Raw genomic sequence first — 14,878 nt, 5'->3', positions numbered from 1 at the left:
CCAATTGCCATCCCATTGCTTTCAGTAACAAAACAAACCACTGGTAAGGATTAGGCCCTAGCCTCTAACCAGGACATTCAATCAGCATTCAAGCACTTCTAACTAAATCCAAATTTTATTTTCTAGCAAAATTTTCCCTCATTTGAGCTTAATTGGTCAGAACATATCCCCAAAAGCAAGGTATTTGTTTTGCTTTCATTCAAATCTACAGATACTGATGAGCCAAGAACAATGGTGAACACACAACAGAATAACTTAACTGCTATGCCAGTCTAGGCTATTTTCTTACACTGTGTACTGTACTTACCCCATTCCATTCTACGCTCATACTCACTTCCTCTCCTCCATCAGGGCCACTCTCATACTTTACCACGTCGACATTGAGGCTCTCGCGGCTTCGTCGTCTCTCTATACTTTCTGGGTCATTGAGCACTTCAGCAACTCTCTGTTTGTGAACATTATCAAGACCCTGTGAGCCAAGTAAAGAAAAACATATTTTACTTTGCACCAAGCAGTTCTGCATTATGAGTGAGAACAACAAATATCAAGGTAACAGGGAGTCTACAAAACATTCCTTCGTAATAAGTGTTCATTAGTTGTATATAAAGCATAAATGTACAGCAGATGTCATACATCTGAAAGCCAAATACTAGGTTCAGAATTATTAGGAAGGGCTTGAAAATAAAAACAGCCAGTACTGTAATAGATCTGTATTTGCAATACCGTATATAGCTCTGGTTGACCACCTCAAAAAGAATGGACTGAAATTGCTAAGGTCAGAAATCCTTCAAACTGTCTTTAGTGGAACAATAATTTGTAAACTAGGGAAATAAATAAGGCCAGGTTCCAAACAGCACCAAGCACTACCACTTGAGGAGAGGGGTTTGCTGTTGTTACCTCCTCTAACTGCAGTTCTTCATACCATGTTCAGTCCTGCCCTGAAGGTTCTTTTGACCTTCAGGAACAACTTCGGACTGTGCGCGCATGTTCCTTCATGGGTGCTGCAGTGGGGAGGGGGGCAGAAAAGCCTGGTTTGCACAGAACTCCATCTTTAGCCCCTTGAACCCTGGCCTAAGTTAACAAAATTGTCAAATTTAGAATACATTTAATCATATGACTGAATCTTTATCAATCAGAGCCATATGCCACCACAATTCAACACATATAGAAATGCAGAATACATAGGGAAGTAGTGAGAATTCAGTGCGTTGTTACAGAAATTACCTCCTTCAGACAACATTGCCTAAGTATGTTACTTTAGTGGAACAACTTTATTTGGATAGATAATACAGAAATACTACTCTTCTAAAAGCTCCAGCTGGTGCAAAATGCTACATATATACCCAGTCAATCACTGTGCTCTGCAGGTGAGGGCCTCCTGCAGATATCATCTTATCAGGAGGTCCGTTCCGCACAACACAGGAAGCAGACCTAGTGTAGTGGTACCTACCTTTTGCAATTTCCTCCCCTTAAATATTAGACAGGCACCAACTTTGTTATTTTTTCAGCACCTACTGAAGACCATCCTCTTTCAACAAGCCTTTTAAGTAGAGACCTTATCCCAGTCTGTGTTGGAATTGCTTTTCAAGATGTTTTTAAAGCTTCTTTAAAAAATGTTTTCTTTTAATATGTTTTTAATGATATTTTGTTTTAGTATATTTTAAAGACTGTTTTTGAGACGTTTTAGAGTGTTTTTTGTGTTTTGTTTGATACCCTGGGCTCCTTCTGGGAGGAAGGGTGGGATATGAATGTAATTAATAAATAAACTTATATTTATAATTTTCACCAGAAAGGATTCTTTTGCCAAGAAAAAAAAGTGCTTCTGAAAAACAATACAGCAGGGGCAGACATAACTTTCCTGATCTCCTGACCTTGGCATTCCCTCCATGCTCATTATATAAGTCCACCCTCTTCCATGATTTGTTTTAACCAGGATGTAGCAGTTCTGCTGGATCATGGCTAGCACTAAAGCAGGCTCTCTTACAATCAGGGATGCAAAGTCATTTAAGAAAGAGCATCTGGACAGCTCAGATTCAACACTACACTCTGTTTAATCCAAAGCACAGCATGGAGCAGGGAGAAAACATAGGAAGCTGTATACCATAACATCTAATCATAATTAGGAAAGTCTCATAGAAAATATGGGCATTCCATGGCTACATACACTGGTGGCGGCAGCTTCTAATTACCCAAAGCCTAGGGTAAACGTGAAAGGGTTTGTTTCTTTTTTTGATTTTAGGAGTGTGAGCAATAAAAGTACCACCATTTAGTCAATTCAAATTCTTTGTTACAAAATAGCATGCTATTTGTTAATTGTAACATATCAAAAGTGAAAAACTTGATGAACAAAGCACTTGCCTGTTTACGAGACCTCATTGCTGCCTCTTCTAATGTTTCAGCAGCTTCAAACTTGCCTTGACGTCTGTAAAGTGCCCCAAGATTCTTTAAGGTAGTTGTGACTGTTGGACTACAAAATACGCATTAAAATTAGTTTGACAACAGACTATGGCATCCCTAACATGAAACAATTATGTCTAATAGTACAGTAGACTATTCCATTAAAAGCCAATGCTCATCATAAATTTATATAATGGGCACTTATTGCTCACAAAGACTTCTGAATAGCTCAGCAAATAGATAAAAGCAGTTATTTGCTAGAAAGATAAATTGCCAAGGAGTATCAAGCATTTTTTATTGCTATCTGTTACATAACCAGGCTAGTTCTGAAGCAGTAACCTTGAAAAAGTCACAGATCCTATATTCTATTTCTTCTCCTTATCAGCTCTGCTCAATTTTCCAGTCCCGAAGGATTAAAAAAAAATCTGGTACATAACACTGAATTCTGATGCATGATTCTCTGGTTCTTGTTACTTGGTATACCAGGTCTGAAATCGGAGTTTTTATTCCAATGCAAGAGGGAGGGGGGATTGTCACATATCTCACAACACAGAGATATTAGAAGAAACAGAAGGGATATGGCAGCAGTGCTAGAACTAGGATTACTGAAACTGTGGCAAGTACCAGTTCCTCTGGTACCTCTTTCCACTCTCTGAAGAAGGGCAAGTCCCTCCATGCCTCAAGATACTGTCACCCATGGAAAAATGTAGACATCAGCCCCTTTGAAAAACCTGTCCTGTGTTATCTGTAACTATTCGGGCTATTTAGTCATCTAAAGCCTCCAATGCCCCGATAAATCCAACACCCTGAACCCATTCAGAAGTTTGGAAATGCAGAAATGCTGGGCTTCACTTGCAACTAGTGACTGCAAACAGCCACCTCTGTAAAAGTACAGCCACCAGAGTTTTAAGCAGCTACTAATCTTCCCAAACAAAAAATCTACATCAGGTTCCATCAGAAAGCAGAGTGCATGATAGTGTGACTTCACACTGTTAAATAATTTATGAATTTTCTTCACTATGGGGATTTTTTCCTAAATTTCAGAATTCAGTGCAGAATTTCAGAACTTTTGTAACACTTTAAATGCTTTGAAATGTACCTACCTATCAACTTTGCAAGCTTTGTACCAGCCTCCATATTCACCAAAAGTAGTGCCATCTTTTTGCTTTCCCTAAATTGAAAACGGTATGTTAAATTTGTTATCTTTAATGCTGCAAGGGAGAAAAAAAAATCTGCTTCAGACTTCATCTTACTTTGCATTCTTCTCTCTCTTCAGCATGCATCCAGATGGGTTTGTTTTCATCTATGTAAAAATAAGGTAAGGGATACTGCGTGAAATAAAATTCCCATGTTTGACTTGACCAGCATTGCAGAAGAATGCTGAAGGCTGCAATTCCACTTATGAGGGAGGAAGCCCCACTGAACTCAATAGAGAAAACTTCTGAGTGGATATGTATAGGACTACGATCTAAGGAGATATTATGGAAAGCTGCAGAGAGATCCACCTCCAATGTTTACAGTTCTAGGACATCTTGTTCACTCACCAATAGCCACTCTGTAAATTTATTAGGTAATCCTTAATTTTCTCAAGTAAGCTAAACGTCACAAAAAGTAATCTTATCATACTGTGTCAGAACCAAGATATAGTACAAGTAGGTGCCTTATGTTTCCACAGGCTATAAGAGGGAAAAGGTACCTATAAATCAGAGTTACAAGACTGTAAGAATTGTTCTTTCAAGGCAGCTTGATGTCAATGGAAATGCAAATAGCACATGCTGTCAGAAGCGTAGCTGTTTGCTAGAACATATGCAGACTTCACTTTTATCACAGTGATACTTTTGACATCTCATGCAAGCTGCTTACATAATTAACTCATCAAATGAAGCCACGGCTGTACAACTGCTGCTTGCAAACTGTATGAACAACCCAACAAATTACTTAAATTGTCTAATTAAAAGCATATGATTCGGAATGCCAGCCTTGCCATTCTTTTTATTATCATGATGACCTAAGACCCTGTGAAGAATTCTGCAATGACTTGTAAAGATAGATAAAGATAGAGCCAAAGAGCTACTGTAAGCACGCCCAATGGGATTTTGTTTTGTTTTGATTAGATAGCAGGTGCTCTCCACTTCCCCTAACAGGCTGAGCTCACATACAACGCCAAACCATGACTTAGCGCTACATGCACAAGGTAGAATATGCACATGCTGAGGTGAGCCCAAGACAGCCTTTGGCTTGCACTCCCCACTTGCACCCTCCATCCCTTCCGTAGAGCTTAATTTCACTTTCCACATATCTCAGCTTGTGGTTAACATATAAACTAGAGATTATGGTTTAAAACAAGTTCTGGGCAGTTTCTAAACCATCAAACTTCAAGCCATAAATTACAAATCTGGCTTGTTTGTTTGTTACATTTGTATACCACCCCATAGCCGAAGCTCTCTGGGAGGTTTACAACAATTAAAAACAAATATACAAATACACAAATTTAAAAACACTTAAAAATTTTTAAAAACACATCCTAAAATGCTTGGGAGAAGAAGTCTTGACCTGGCGCCAAGAATATAACAGTGTCGGCGCCAGGTGCACCTCGTCAAAATAATCATTCCATAATTTGGGGGCCACCACTGAGAAAGCCCTCTCCCTTGTTGCCAGACTCTGAGTTTCCCTCGGAGTAGGCACCTGGAGGAGGGCCTTGGATGTTGAGCGTAGTGTACGGGTGGGTTCACATCGGGAGAGGCATTCCATCAGGAATTGTGGTCCCAAGCCGTGTAAGGCTTTATAGGTTAAAACCAGCACTTTGAATCGAGCTCGGAAATATACAGGCAGCCAATGGAAGCGGGCCAGAATCGGTTTTATATGTTCGAACTGTCTGGTCCCTGTTACCAATCTGGCCACTGCATTTTGCACAAGCTGCAGTTTCCAAACCCCTTTGTTTCAAAGCACAATCTCTGGTTTGTACTTTAAACAGGCCAGGATGTATGAAAAGTGAAATTAAATTTTGCAGAAGACCTTCTCCCAGCAGCACTAGGGGAGGAGAGCAGAAGTTCAAGGCCTTGTTCAGGTTTTTTCCAGCTCATGCACATAGCGTTAAAACAGGATTTAGCATTACATGCTAGTGAGCCCAATATCATTATCAAAAACAGCTTTGGAAAATTTCCCTCAATTTTAAAGGTGGTTGCCATGCAGCATGAAAAAAAAACTACTTTTGAAGAACAAGTATTGTGCAACACACAAAATTTTGTTGTTCTTCAAAGTCTGGCTTAACAATTTATGACAAAGCATTTTATATAAGAATTTCTAAAATGATTTCTAAATATGTTGTGCCATCATTTGAAATGAAAACAACCATGGCCTTTTAAAATTAACATTACTCCACAACCCGCAATTACTCCACTATGAACTAACTTTCCTTCATAATACAAATATTTACCATCCACAGAGCCAAATTCCCTTTCATGGGCACGAGTAAGGATCTCTTTGTATAAAGTTTCTGCTTGCTTAAATTTGCCTTGTTTCAAGTAGCAGGATGCCTGGAAGAGATGACACAAGTGTAGTAAGTTTTAAATGATCTGTATCCAGAAACATTTATTATCTGAAGGTAACTTGCTCAGCACGTAACAATGGGTTGGATCCAAATGTGCTTTTCTGCCTGCACAAGGTTTATCGGAAGCTGACTAAGGCTGCAATCCAATACACACTTATCTGGGAGTAAGTCCCTTGAGCCCAATGGAGCTGACTTCTGAGTAGACATGTATTGGATTGCAGCCTAAGTAAGACCATTGGGTCCATCTAGCTCAGTACACTAATTGGCAGCACTACAGAAGGTCTATGTTACATGCCACACTAGAGTATGGTATGAAAAAAATGAAACTAGATCCAAAGATGTATTTTCACCTGTGCAAGCAGAAGCACAAAAACTGCAACACACTCTATATAACTGCTCAAACTTGAGCGCCTGTACAAGTGTTAGCAAGACAGTACTAGCACTATCAACTATTTTAGTACTGCTCATAGTTCTTTGGCTCCAAGCCCATGTTTTCAGCAAATGAGAAATACAGCAGCTCACTTATTATTTTAAACTCCACTCTGCAGACGTACCAAGTTATTCTTTGTTTTTGCTACATTTGGATCATCCGGCCCCAGTTTAGTTTGGTAGATCTCAAGTGCCCGTTGATAGTAGTATTCCACTTCTTCATATTTACCCTGGTTCTGACATAGCAATGCCAGATTATTTAACTGTTTGGCAACATCTGGATGGTCTTTGCCAAGTACCTAGAAATAAAAGCATGCCATATTTACACCTGTGTCACCTGTTTTTTTTTTTTACTATATACTTTTTTTGAAAAGCAGTCAACTGTACTATTTACACTAGCACCAATTCAACTAGATTCAAAGCCCCTATTTATACTCCGCCTCCAAAAACATTATATCCAATTTAGCTACTATTATTTACACCCATCATAGGCGTCTGGGAAATATTCTATATCACAACTTTGCTGTTAGAAATCCTTCATACTTCCACTAGAAACTTCACAGAATTGCTTCATGAAATGTGTGCATAAAACTGAGAATGGTACATGCCTGCCAAGTACAGCCTCAGTATGGAAACCCTAAGCAGGATCGAAAATGGTAGTTGTTATGTGCCTTCAAGTCGATTACGACTTATGGCAACCCTATGAATCAGCAACCTCCAATAGCATCTGATGTGAACCACCCTGTTCAGATCTTGTAAGTTCAGGTCTGTAGCTTCCTTGATGGAATCAATCCATCTCCTGTTTGGCCTTCCTCTTTTTCTACTCCCTTCTGTTTTCCCCAGCATTATTATCTTTTCTAATGAATCATGTCTTCTCATTATGTGTCCAAAGTATGATAACCTCAGTTTCATCATTTTAACTTCTAGTGATAGTTCTGGTTTAATTCGTTCTAACACCCAATTATTTGTCGTTTTCGCAGTGGTATGCACAAAGTCTCCTCCAACACCACATTTCAAATGGGTTGATTTTTCTCTTATTTGCTTTTTTCTCTGTCCAACCTTCACATCCATACACAGAGATCGAGAATACCATGGTCTGAATGATCCTGAAGAAAAGTTTTTGTATCTATCTCTACTCAATATATTTGGGAATCCTAGCAAATTTTACAGGACAGTTGTGAGATGTGAAATGGTCCAGAAATGCCATGTGCTACAGCTGACATGGTCCTGCAGGAAGAAAAAAAATGTTCCTCAGCACCTGATCAAATTACAAAGATACTTTTTTCTGTCCTTTGAGAGTAGGTTGTGACTCAACTTCTAAATATAGCTAATTGATTTCTAAAACTTGAGAAATTATTTCAAATCCTAAACGTACACAAATATACACCTAATCTCTACTTTAACACACAAGTAGTCAATACCATGAGAAGTTTGAGATTTGAAAAGCAGAAGTTAGCAAAAATAAAACATAGCTGTTCCAAGTTACCTTCTCTCTGATTTCCAAAGCTCTCTTGCATAAGGGTTCAGCTTCCTTGTATTTTCCTCTTTTTCCATAAAGCACTGCAAGGTTGTTTAAAGTTGCTGCTACCTGCAAAATGAGAACAAGATAATCTATCTAATAACATATCTGCTGAAATTATTTGGAAAAAATTAAGCAGCTCCTAGAGCATTCATTTATTTGCAATTCAAATGTTGAATACTTGTGAAATTAAGAAAGAAAATGTGAAATATGTCTTAACTAGCACAGTGATGCCCAACCTTTGGTAGCCTACAAATAATACTAGCATTTTTTGTTGTTGGAAGGTGCCGATTTCACCTTATGGTTAATTGAACAAAAACTAAGATTCAGAAATGGAAATATATCCTCTCAAGCTTATCTAGTGAAATCTAGCAAGCATGGAATAAATCTTCCAAAGGACTAGAACCAGTTTTTTGTAAGCCCTGGCCCAGAGCTAAAAGCCTCATGGGGACAATCTTCTGGACATTAGATTAGTTACAACATACTGGTTGGGAAACACTGGGCTGGAAATATTAGGAAATGCACAATTTTGTTCTTGATAAAGTAAAATACTATTGTCAAAAGCAGCATAAATTAGGAAGTAAAATAATTTCAGATGTCCTTTCTATAGTGCAGAACTATCATTAGAGATTATTTACTAAACTGCTGACATTGAGCAAATGTTTTTACTATTTCGTATGAATGAGCATAGCTCCAAAGAAATCCAAAAATACATTTGAAATATTTCAGAGTTTGGGGTAAATTCAAATCATGTAAATTATTCAGAATCAGACAAGTGTGCAAGAAAGCAATTTAAGTGGACCAATATGGAAGAGATTTGTGCTTAAGTATTAGAAGTGCAAGACATTATTTTGAGGGTTACCTACCTGAATGAAGTTAACGATAAGCCAGGGTTTAAAAACCTTCCTGTTGAGTTTAATATTAAAATGAGTTTCAAAGGGAAACAAAAGGACTTAGTAACTACAGGGAAGGGAGAAACAAAAAACCCTATCTGATATACAAACCGCTGGATGATCTTTGCCCAAGGTCTTCTCACGAATCGCCAAGGCATCATTCAGTAAGTTTGCTGCATCTTTATATTTATTTTGGTCCCTAAATTAGATAAGAGTCATGATTAACAACCATATTTCATAAATGTATTATTTAAGGATTCAGTCACTGAAATAGCAAGAATTGACTTCAGAATCTTCTTAAGGATAAAAATTGTCAGTACCCAATGCAGATTCTGCTCTTTTTATTTCTGTACCCATGATGCTCCCATTATTCAGTGGAGCTACAGCGTAGTGGCTAGCTGCTAGAACAGAGCATCAAAACTAGAAGACAGGCCAGGGTGATGGGCTTAGGCTGCCACCCACACCTCTTTGAAGCACAGTTGCAAGATACTATGGGACAGCACATCCAGCTCTCCTCCCTCTCCCCACCAGTCAACAGGCACCAAAGCCAATCTAGGGCCACCACATACAACCAGCGTGAAAGCAAAGGGCGGATTCAGGTCATAGGCCATGAGTTGCCAATTAATGCTAAAGCAAGATTGCCTGCTACCCAGCTCAAAAACCTGTAAATATTATTCAAGTTGCATAATTATCTCCTTCAAAAAACCATGATCAGAACTTTTATAAAGAGGCAGCAAACTTTCCTAAAACTAAAATACCTTGTTACTTGACATCATGAGTAACTCCTCAAAACACACAAACACTTTTATTTAATTATAGTTGTAGCATTAAATCATTTAGAAAATAAAAAGGGTTTTAAAAATTACCAACCTGTATACCAATGCAAGTATGTTCAACATAGTGGCAACATCAGGGTGATCATGACCTGATGTCTTCTCCAGGTCTTCAAGTGCTTGTTTACAGAGGGGTACAGCAACCTCATATCTGCCTTGGGAGGCATACTGAATGACAAGGTTATGAAGGGTCCTTAATCGTGCTGGAATTTCGTAGCCACCCTGTTGGGCAGCAGCTGCTGCACTGCTATGTGGCTGTTGAACTAGGAAGAAGAAAGCAGGGAAAGTACATTCAACTTCATTAAGATCACACTCTCAAGTTGGCAAGGCTCATTTAACATTGACACGAAATCGAGCCTTCAGTGTCATTGGCCCAGTTTTCTGGAATGCTCTGCCAACAGAGATTCAGCAGGTGCCTTCTGTCTTAACATTTAAACACCTGCTGAAAATCTTTATGTTACACCAGGCTTATGCAAGCAATTAAGAAGATGTCTTTTCGCAATAGTTGACCTTTGTTTTTACTGTATTTTTAATGTTTTAATTGTATGGTTGCTTTTAACTTGTTAAAAACATGAAAGTGGTATATAACAAAATAGTGGAATACAAATACATTTATAAATAAAGAATACATAAATAAACGTTTTAACTATCAAACTATTGTTGTGTGCCATGAGTCTATTATAACTAATGATATACATTGAATCTATTCTGAAAAATGTTTTGTAAGCAATTTATATTTCTTTGATTCCAGGTACCCTTGAAAGTATGTTTCCAGGAGAATGGAATGGGATGGGATGCAGCCCAACAGAAAAAGCAGGGATCAGAAAGTTCATCCACTATGGTTGCCACTGAGAGTGTTCTTCTCTTATCTCAGCTTGGGGAGGGGGTCCAAACCTATGACCTTAGGGGAGGCTTGTTCCTTGCATGCTTAGCTTCAGAACTGGATCCCAGCTTCAGTCTAATTTGAGTCACATATGGCCAGCAGTAACTATAATTTCTCCAATTCAGACATGGTTATAACTAACTGGGAAAAGGAGAAAGGAATTTGCATATGGGTATACCCTCATCACCTCTAAAATCTTCACATAAGTAGGGCTTGTGATTGCCCACCAGAGGTTTCAAGTCTATTGTTTCCATTGGTTCTGGCAAGTCAGCTACCAGGCTTCAATGCTGCAGCTGTCCCTTTACGCTGTGTATTGAGCACAAATGACTTATAGCAGGAGCTAAAGCTCACCTAGTACCCACTCTACACATACAAAAAATATATTAAAAAAACTTACTTCCTTGCCCTTGGTCATCTTCATCATTGGGGAATAAGTCATCCAGTGGCTCTTTGGTAGAATCGGTGTCTTTATCTTCCTAAGCAATCCCCCAGAAATAACACTGTTACAATTACTGAATCATTATGGATAAAACACCTTTACTCTTCCTCCTTTCCCCCTCTACTTGTGAAACTAAGACTGTTACTGAAAATTGTATTACTTACTAATATTTAAGAACAGCATAAGTCTACACTTATGACTAGAGGAAGGTCTTTAGAAGAGGGCAACAAAGGGTGATCACAGGGCTGTGACGAAAAGTTGCAAGATTTGGGGCTTTTAGTTTAGAAAAAAGGCAAGAAAAAAGGAAAACATGATAGCGGTGTATAAAATTATGCATGGTGTGGAGAAAGAGAGAGTTTTTTCTCACTCTCATAGAACATCAGAACTCAGGATCATCCAATGAAGCTCAATGTTGGAAGTTACAAAACATACAGCAGGAGGTATTTTTTCACATAGCGCATAGTTAAACTATGGAACTTGATGGCCCCCAACATGGATGGCTTTTAAAGAGGTTTAGACAAATTCATGGAGGACAAGGCTGTCAATGGATGCTTGTCATGATGGCTGTGTACTACCTAGAGATGTAAAGGCCTAGAAAAAAAATCAGAAAAAATGATGTGTGTGTGTGTGTTTCCAACTCCCCCCCCTGCCTTTTTTTCTTTCTTCTGAGCCTTCACATCTCTAGTACTACCCTCCAGCATCAGAGGGAGTCTACCTCTGAATATCAGCTGCTGGGAGTATATGTGGGGAGAGTGTTGTGCCATGGCCTGGATGCAAGCTTCTCATCAGCATTTGGTTAGCCACTGAGAGAACAGGATGCTGGACTAGATGAGCCTCTGGCACGATCCAGCAGGGATATTGTATCTCGAACAAAGTTATAGTCTTCATCAAGGCAATAAATACACACACTACCAAAAAGGTAGCTTGATTTGTTGTAATAGTAGGGAAACTCCAAGAATTATGGACAGAAGTGTTACTGCATTGTTAACAATACCTTATGCATATTTATTCAGATGTGCAGTTCCACTGAATCCAGCGTGATTTACTCCCAGTAAGTGTGCATACGTAGGATTTACAGCCTTAGTGACTATGTATTTGAATATGTTATATTGACCATGTACTTGAGATCACTGCAATATGTGGGAGTGAGGGAGATTAGGTCATTACTTGGAAATTTCTCAGGCTCTGAACTTCACCAGGATTAAAACAAGGGGGGGGTGGAATCCTTCCAATGGATCCAATAACAGGATCCAACTGGTTTTGAATGGGTTCAAATGGTGTCCAAACTGTCCTTGGGTATTTTACAATTGCCTATCTAGCTGTTCCGTTAAAGCACAGGTCAATGTGTGGATGAAGTGTGTTTGTAAGCTGCTTTGGGCACCAATTATTTGGCTGGGAAAGCAGATTTAAGTGTAAAAGACAGTAATATACTACTTTACCAAGGTCAAACCAAGTATGTACAGTGGAAATCTAGCAGGTTTGCAAGAGTATCCTAAATATTATGTATCACAGTAAGATTATGAGGCTCACAGTCTTTACATGTACCTATCCATATAAAACATTTAGTCTGCCTCAAGTGCTACAAACATTGACAGCAGGGCTGTCAAATCAGCCGCAGCCCTCCATGCCGCTCTGCCTGGCTCTCAGAAAGACTCTCCCCAGGCCTCACCGCTCACTAGCCCTGCTTCATGCCCTCCAGCTGGCTTGAATGTGCTCTGGAACTGTAATAATGTCTCTCACCTGTCTGAACAGAATACAGAGAGATTGGGATGGTGGCATAGAAGCTTCTGCATTGCTGTTATGTAATCTACTGTACATAGGTAAGAGTCATAATCATTTTACAGGGTAACAGTCCTTAACAAACAGAAATTAGAAAGAATAAAATGCATTTTAAAGTGCAGTTACTTACTGAAGGAGATATGTCATCGTCATACTTTTTTAACTGATTCATAAATTCTAGGTGCTTCTTTTCTTCTTCCAGTTGAGCCACTGACTGCTCACTCTTTTGTAATTTCTGCTGCGTATTGGCTAGCTCATCCCTTAGCCACTGATTTTCCTGGCATAGCCTGCGAACCTGAGCACGTAATTTCTGCTTCTCTGATTCCACTGCATTTAAGTGATTTGACAAGGCCATCATTACCTAGAAAGGACCAGAGATTAAGACAATTCTTCCTGTTGAACTCACAGCGTTTGAATGTATACTTGGGTCAGCATCAACTGCATCACTGCTTTACAATCCCAACATTTAAGATTTTTAATTGTTAAAATCTTGTATCAAAGCAAGATAATATTTTGATACTAGACTAAACAGAGCTGGCTTTTTTACCTGTGCTTCACTGAGGCCAAGTTCCAGCATTTCCAAAGATTTGCGAATCATGTTTGATTTTTCTTCCACCAAATTGGTCTCATCGTCTTTCTTCAAACATTTCAGTGTCTCCAGTAAACTTTGTAAGATGGAATTGTGCTCATTCTTCAAAGCTTCTAGTCCTTGAATCACTTGCTTAGTCTTAGAAATAATTTCATCTTGAGTGAGTTTCTCCAACTTGTCTTCCTTTAGATATACCATTGTGGACATGTTGTCATACATTCTGGGAAAACACAAAAATGTTTACAGACATTCATAATGTTTAAGTATTACAGCTTTAGATTAAAGCCTCATAATGCAAATTACAACTTTCATTGCCCTTACTTTAGAACAAAGCATGCCTAAGTGGCATACAAAATCTTGCTTACCACACACACTCTAGATTTTGAACGTAAATGACACAATAACCTGTGAAATTTCCTACTCAAACTAAAGACCAGCATTTTCTATAATATGAAAACATTACTCTAATATTTCCTTTCTTGTACACTGCTACCAGATTCATGCAATAAAATACTGCCCATATATTTGAAGTAAATATCACTATTACAAAAAAGCTAAGCAGCAAACAATATTTTAATTGCTGAAAGGTTTAGGTAATCTCAGATAAGCTTCAATTATAAGATGTCCAGTTAATTGTGGAACTAAAGGTCACTCATGCATATCACTACACAGAGGACATTCTTTCTGTATTGCATGCCTGCAAGAAACTTGTGGTGGTCTATGAAGTATGAATCCAAAGGACTTTCCTAAGATGCTTTCTCACAATGTCTTTGGTCAGGAAGTTTCCGATTTCCAGGATAGAGGTGACCAATCTCCCATCAAGCTTCTACTTCTGCTGTATAGAAAATTGCATTTTCCAAAAATGAAAATACTCATATTTTTTTTGTTCTTTGGCACAATGCAGTTCTTTTCCCATGTACTCATTACTATTTGGATTATGATATGGAACGTAACTACAGAAGTACCAAGAACATCTACTGAGTATTATTTGTGACTTTTTTTGCTGTCAACTACTGTTTAAATTTCCACTGCCACCTTTTGGAGAATGTGCATGTTGGTCAGTGAGGCATGCTGTGAGACTCACAGACAGGGTTTTTAGCAGAGAGAGTAAAACCTGAAGCAGAAGGGTTAAGCTGTGAGAACAGAGCGCCAGGTTTGCCAAGGTCAGCAGCTGGCTGGGAAGCCTGATAAGGTGGGATTCTTGCAAAAACTCAGTGTGGGGGAAAAGTCGTCTGTGAAGAGAACTGTGTCTAATGTCTTTGCCTAGTAAAGACTCTTACAAGAAACTTGCCTGGCCTGGCTTATTTCCTGTTCTATGCGACTCTTGGATTCCATCCTTGTATGATCTCTATATGCACACACGCCAACAGGGGTTATGGGCCCAGCTTATCATACAAGGTAACGGGTTCGAGAGCCGTTGACGTGACGTTGTTGCAGAGGGAAACAAAGTGCAAGTAAGAGGCAAGTAAGAGTGGGCAACATGGCTGTAAACCTGTTATCTGGGATGCCGATGGAGAGACTGAATGCTGTAAACTACTCCAGCTGGAAGTGGAGAATGAGAGCAGTT

General features: G+C 38.9%; 1 protein-coding gene across 5 annotated transcripts in view; it reads right to left on the bottom strand.

Annotated features, from left to right (window-relative positions):
- The window catches only part of KLC1 (kinesin light chain 1), a 62,003-nt gene that overhangs the window by 21,686 nt on the left and 25,439 nt on the right, over positions 1-14,878 (bottom strand). For 4 of the 5 annotated variants that reach the window (XM_061612257.1, XM_061612261.1, XM_061612260.1 and 1 more), the window contains exons 2-13: positions 13,270-13,531; positions 12,853-13,083; positions 10,902-10,980; positions 9,659-9,884; positions 8,900-8,987; positions 7,863-7,964; positions 6,502-6,675; positions 5,834-5,933; positions 3,651-3,700; positions 3,501-3,568; positions 2,359-2,467; positions 308-469 (exon numbers count right to left, since the gene is read on the bottom strand). In XM_061612257.1, coding sequence (XP_061468241.1) covers positions 308-469; positions 2,359-2,467; positions 3,501-3,568; positions 3,651-3,700; positions 5,834-5,933; positions 6,502-6,675; positions 7,863-7,964; positions 8,900-8,987; positions 9,659-9,884; positions 10,902-10,980; positions 12,853-13,083; positions 13,270-13,530 — 1,650 coding nt within the window. In that variant the 5' untranslated portion in view covers position 13,531. The remainder of the gene's footprint in view (positions 1-307; positions 470-2,358; positions 2,468-3,500; positions 3,569-3,650; positions 3,701-5,833; positions 5,934-6,501; positions 6,676-7,862; positions 7,965-8,899; positions 8,988-9,658; positions 9,885-10,901; positions 10,981-12,852; positions 13,084-13,269; positions 13,532-14,878) is intronic. The other variant, XM_061612258.1, reaches the window with a different exon arrangement.

This window comes from Rhineura floridana, chromosome 2 (genome assembly GCF_030035675.1).
Source record: "Rhineura floridana isolate rRhiFlo1 chromosome 2, rRhiFlo1.hap2, whole genome shotgun sequence".
NCBI classification, from domain to species: domain Eukaryota; kingdom Metazoa; phylum Chordata; class Lepidosauria; order Squamata; family Rhineuridae; genus Rhineura; species Rhineura floridana.
The sequence above is the reverse complement of the archived record's forward strand: the minus strand, read 5'-3'. Positions and strand labels throughout refer to the sequence as shown.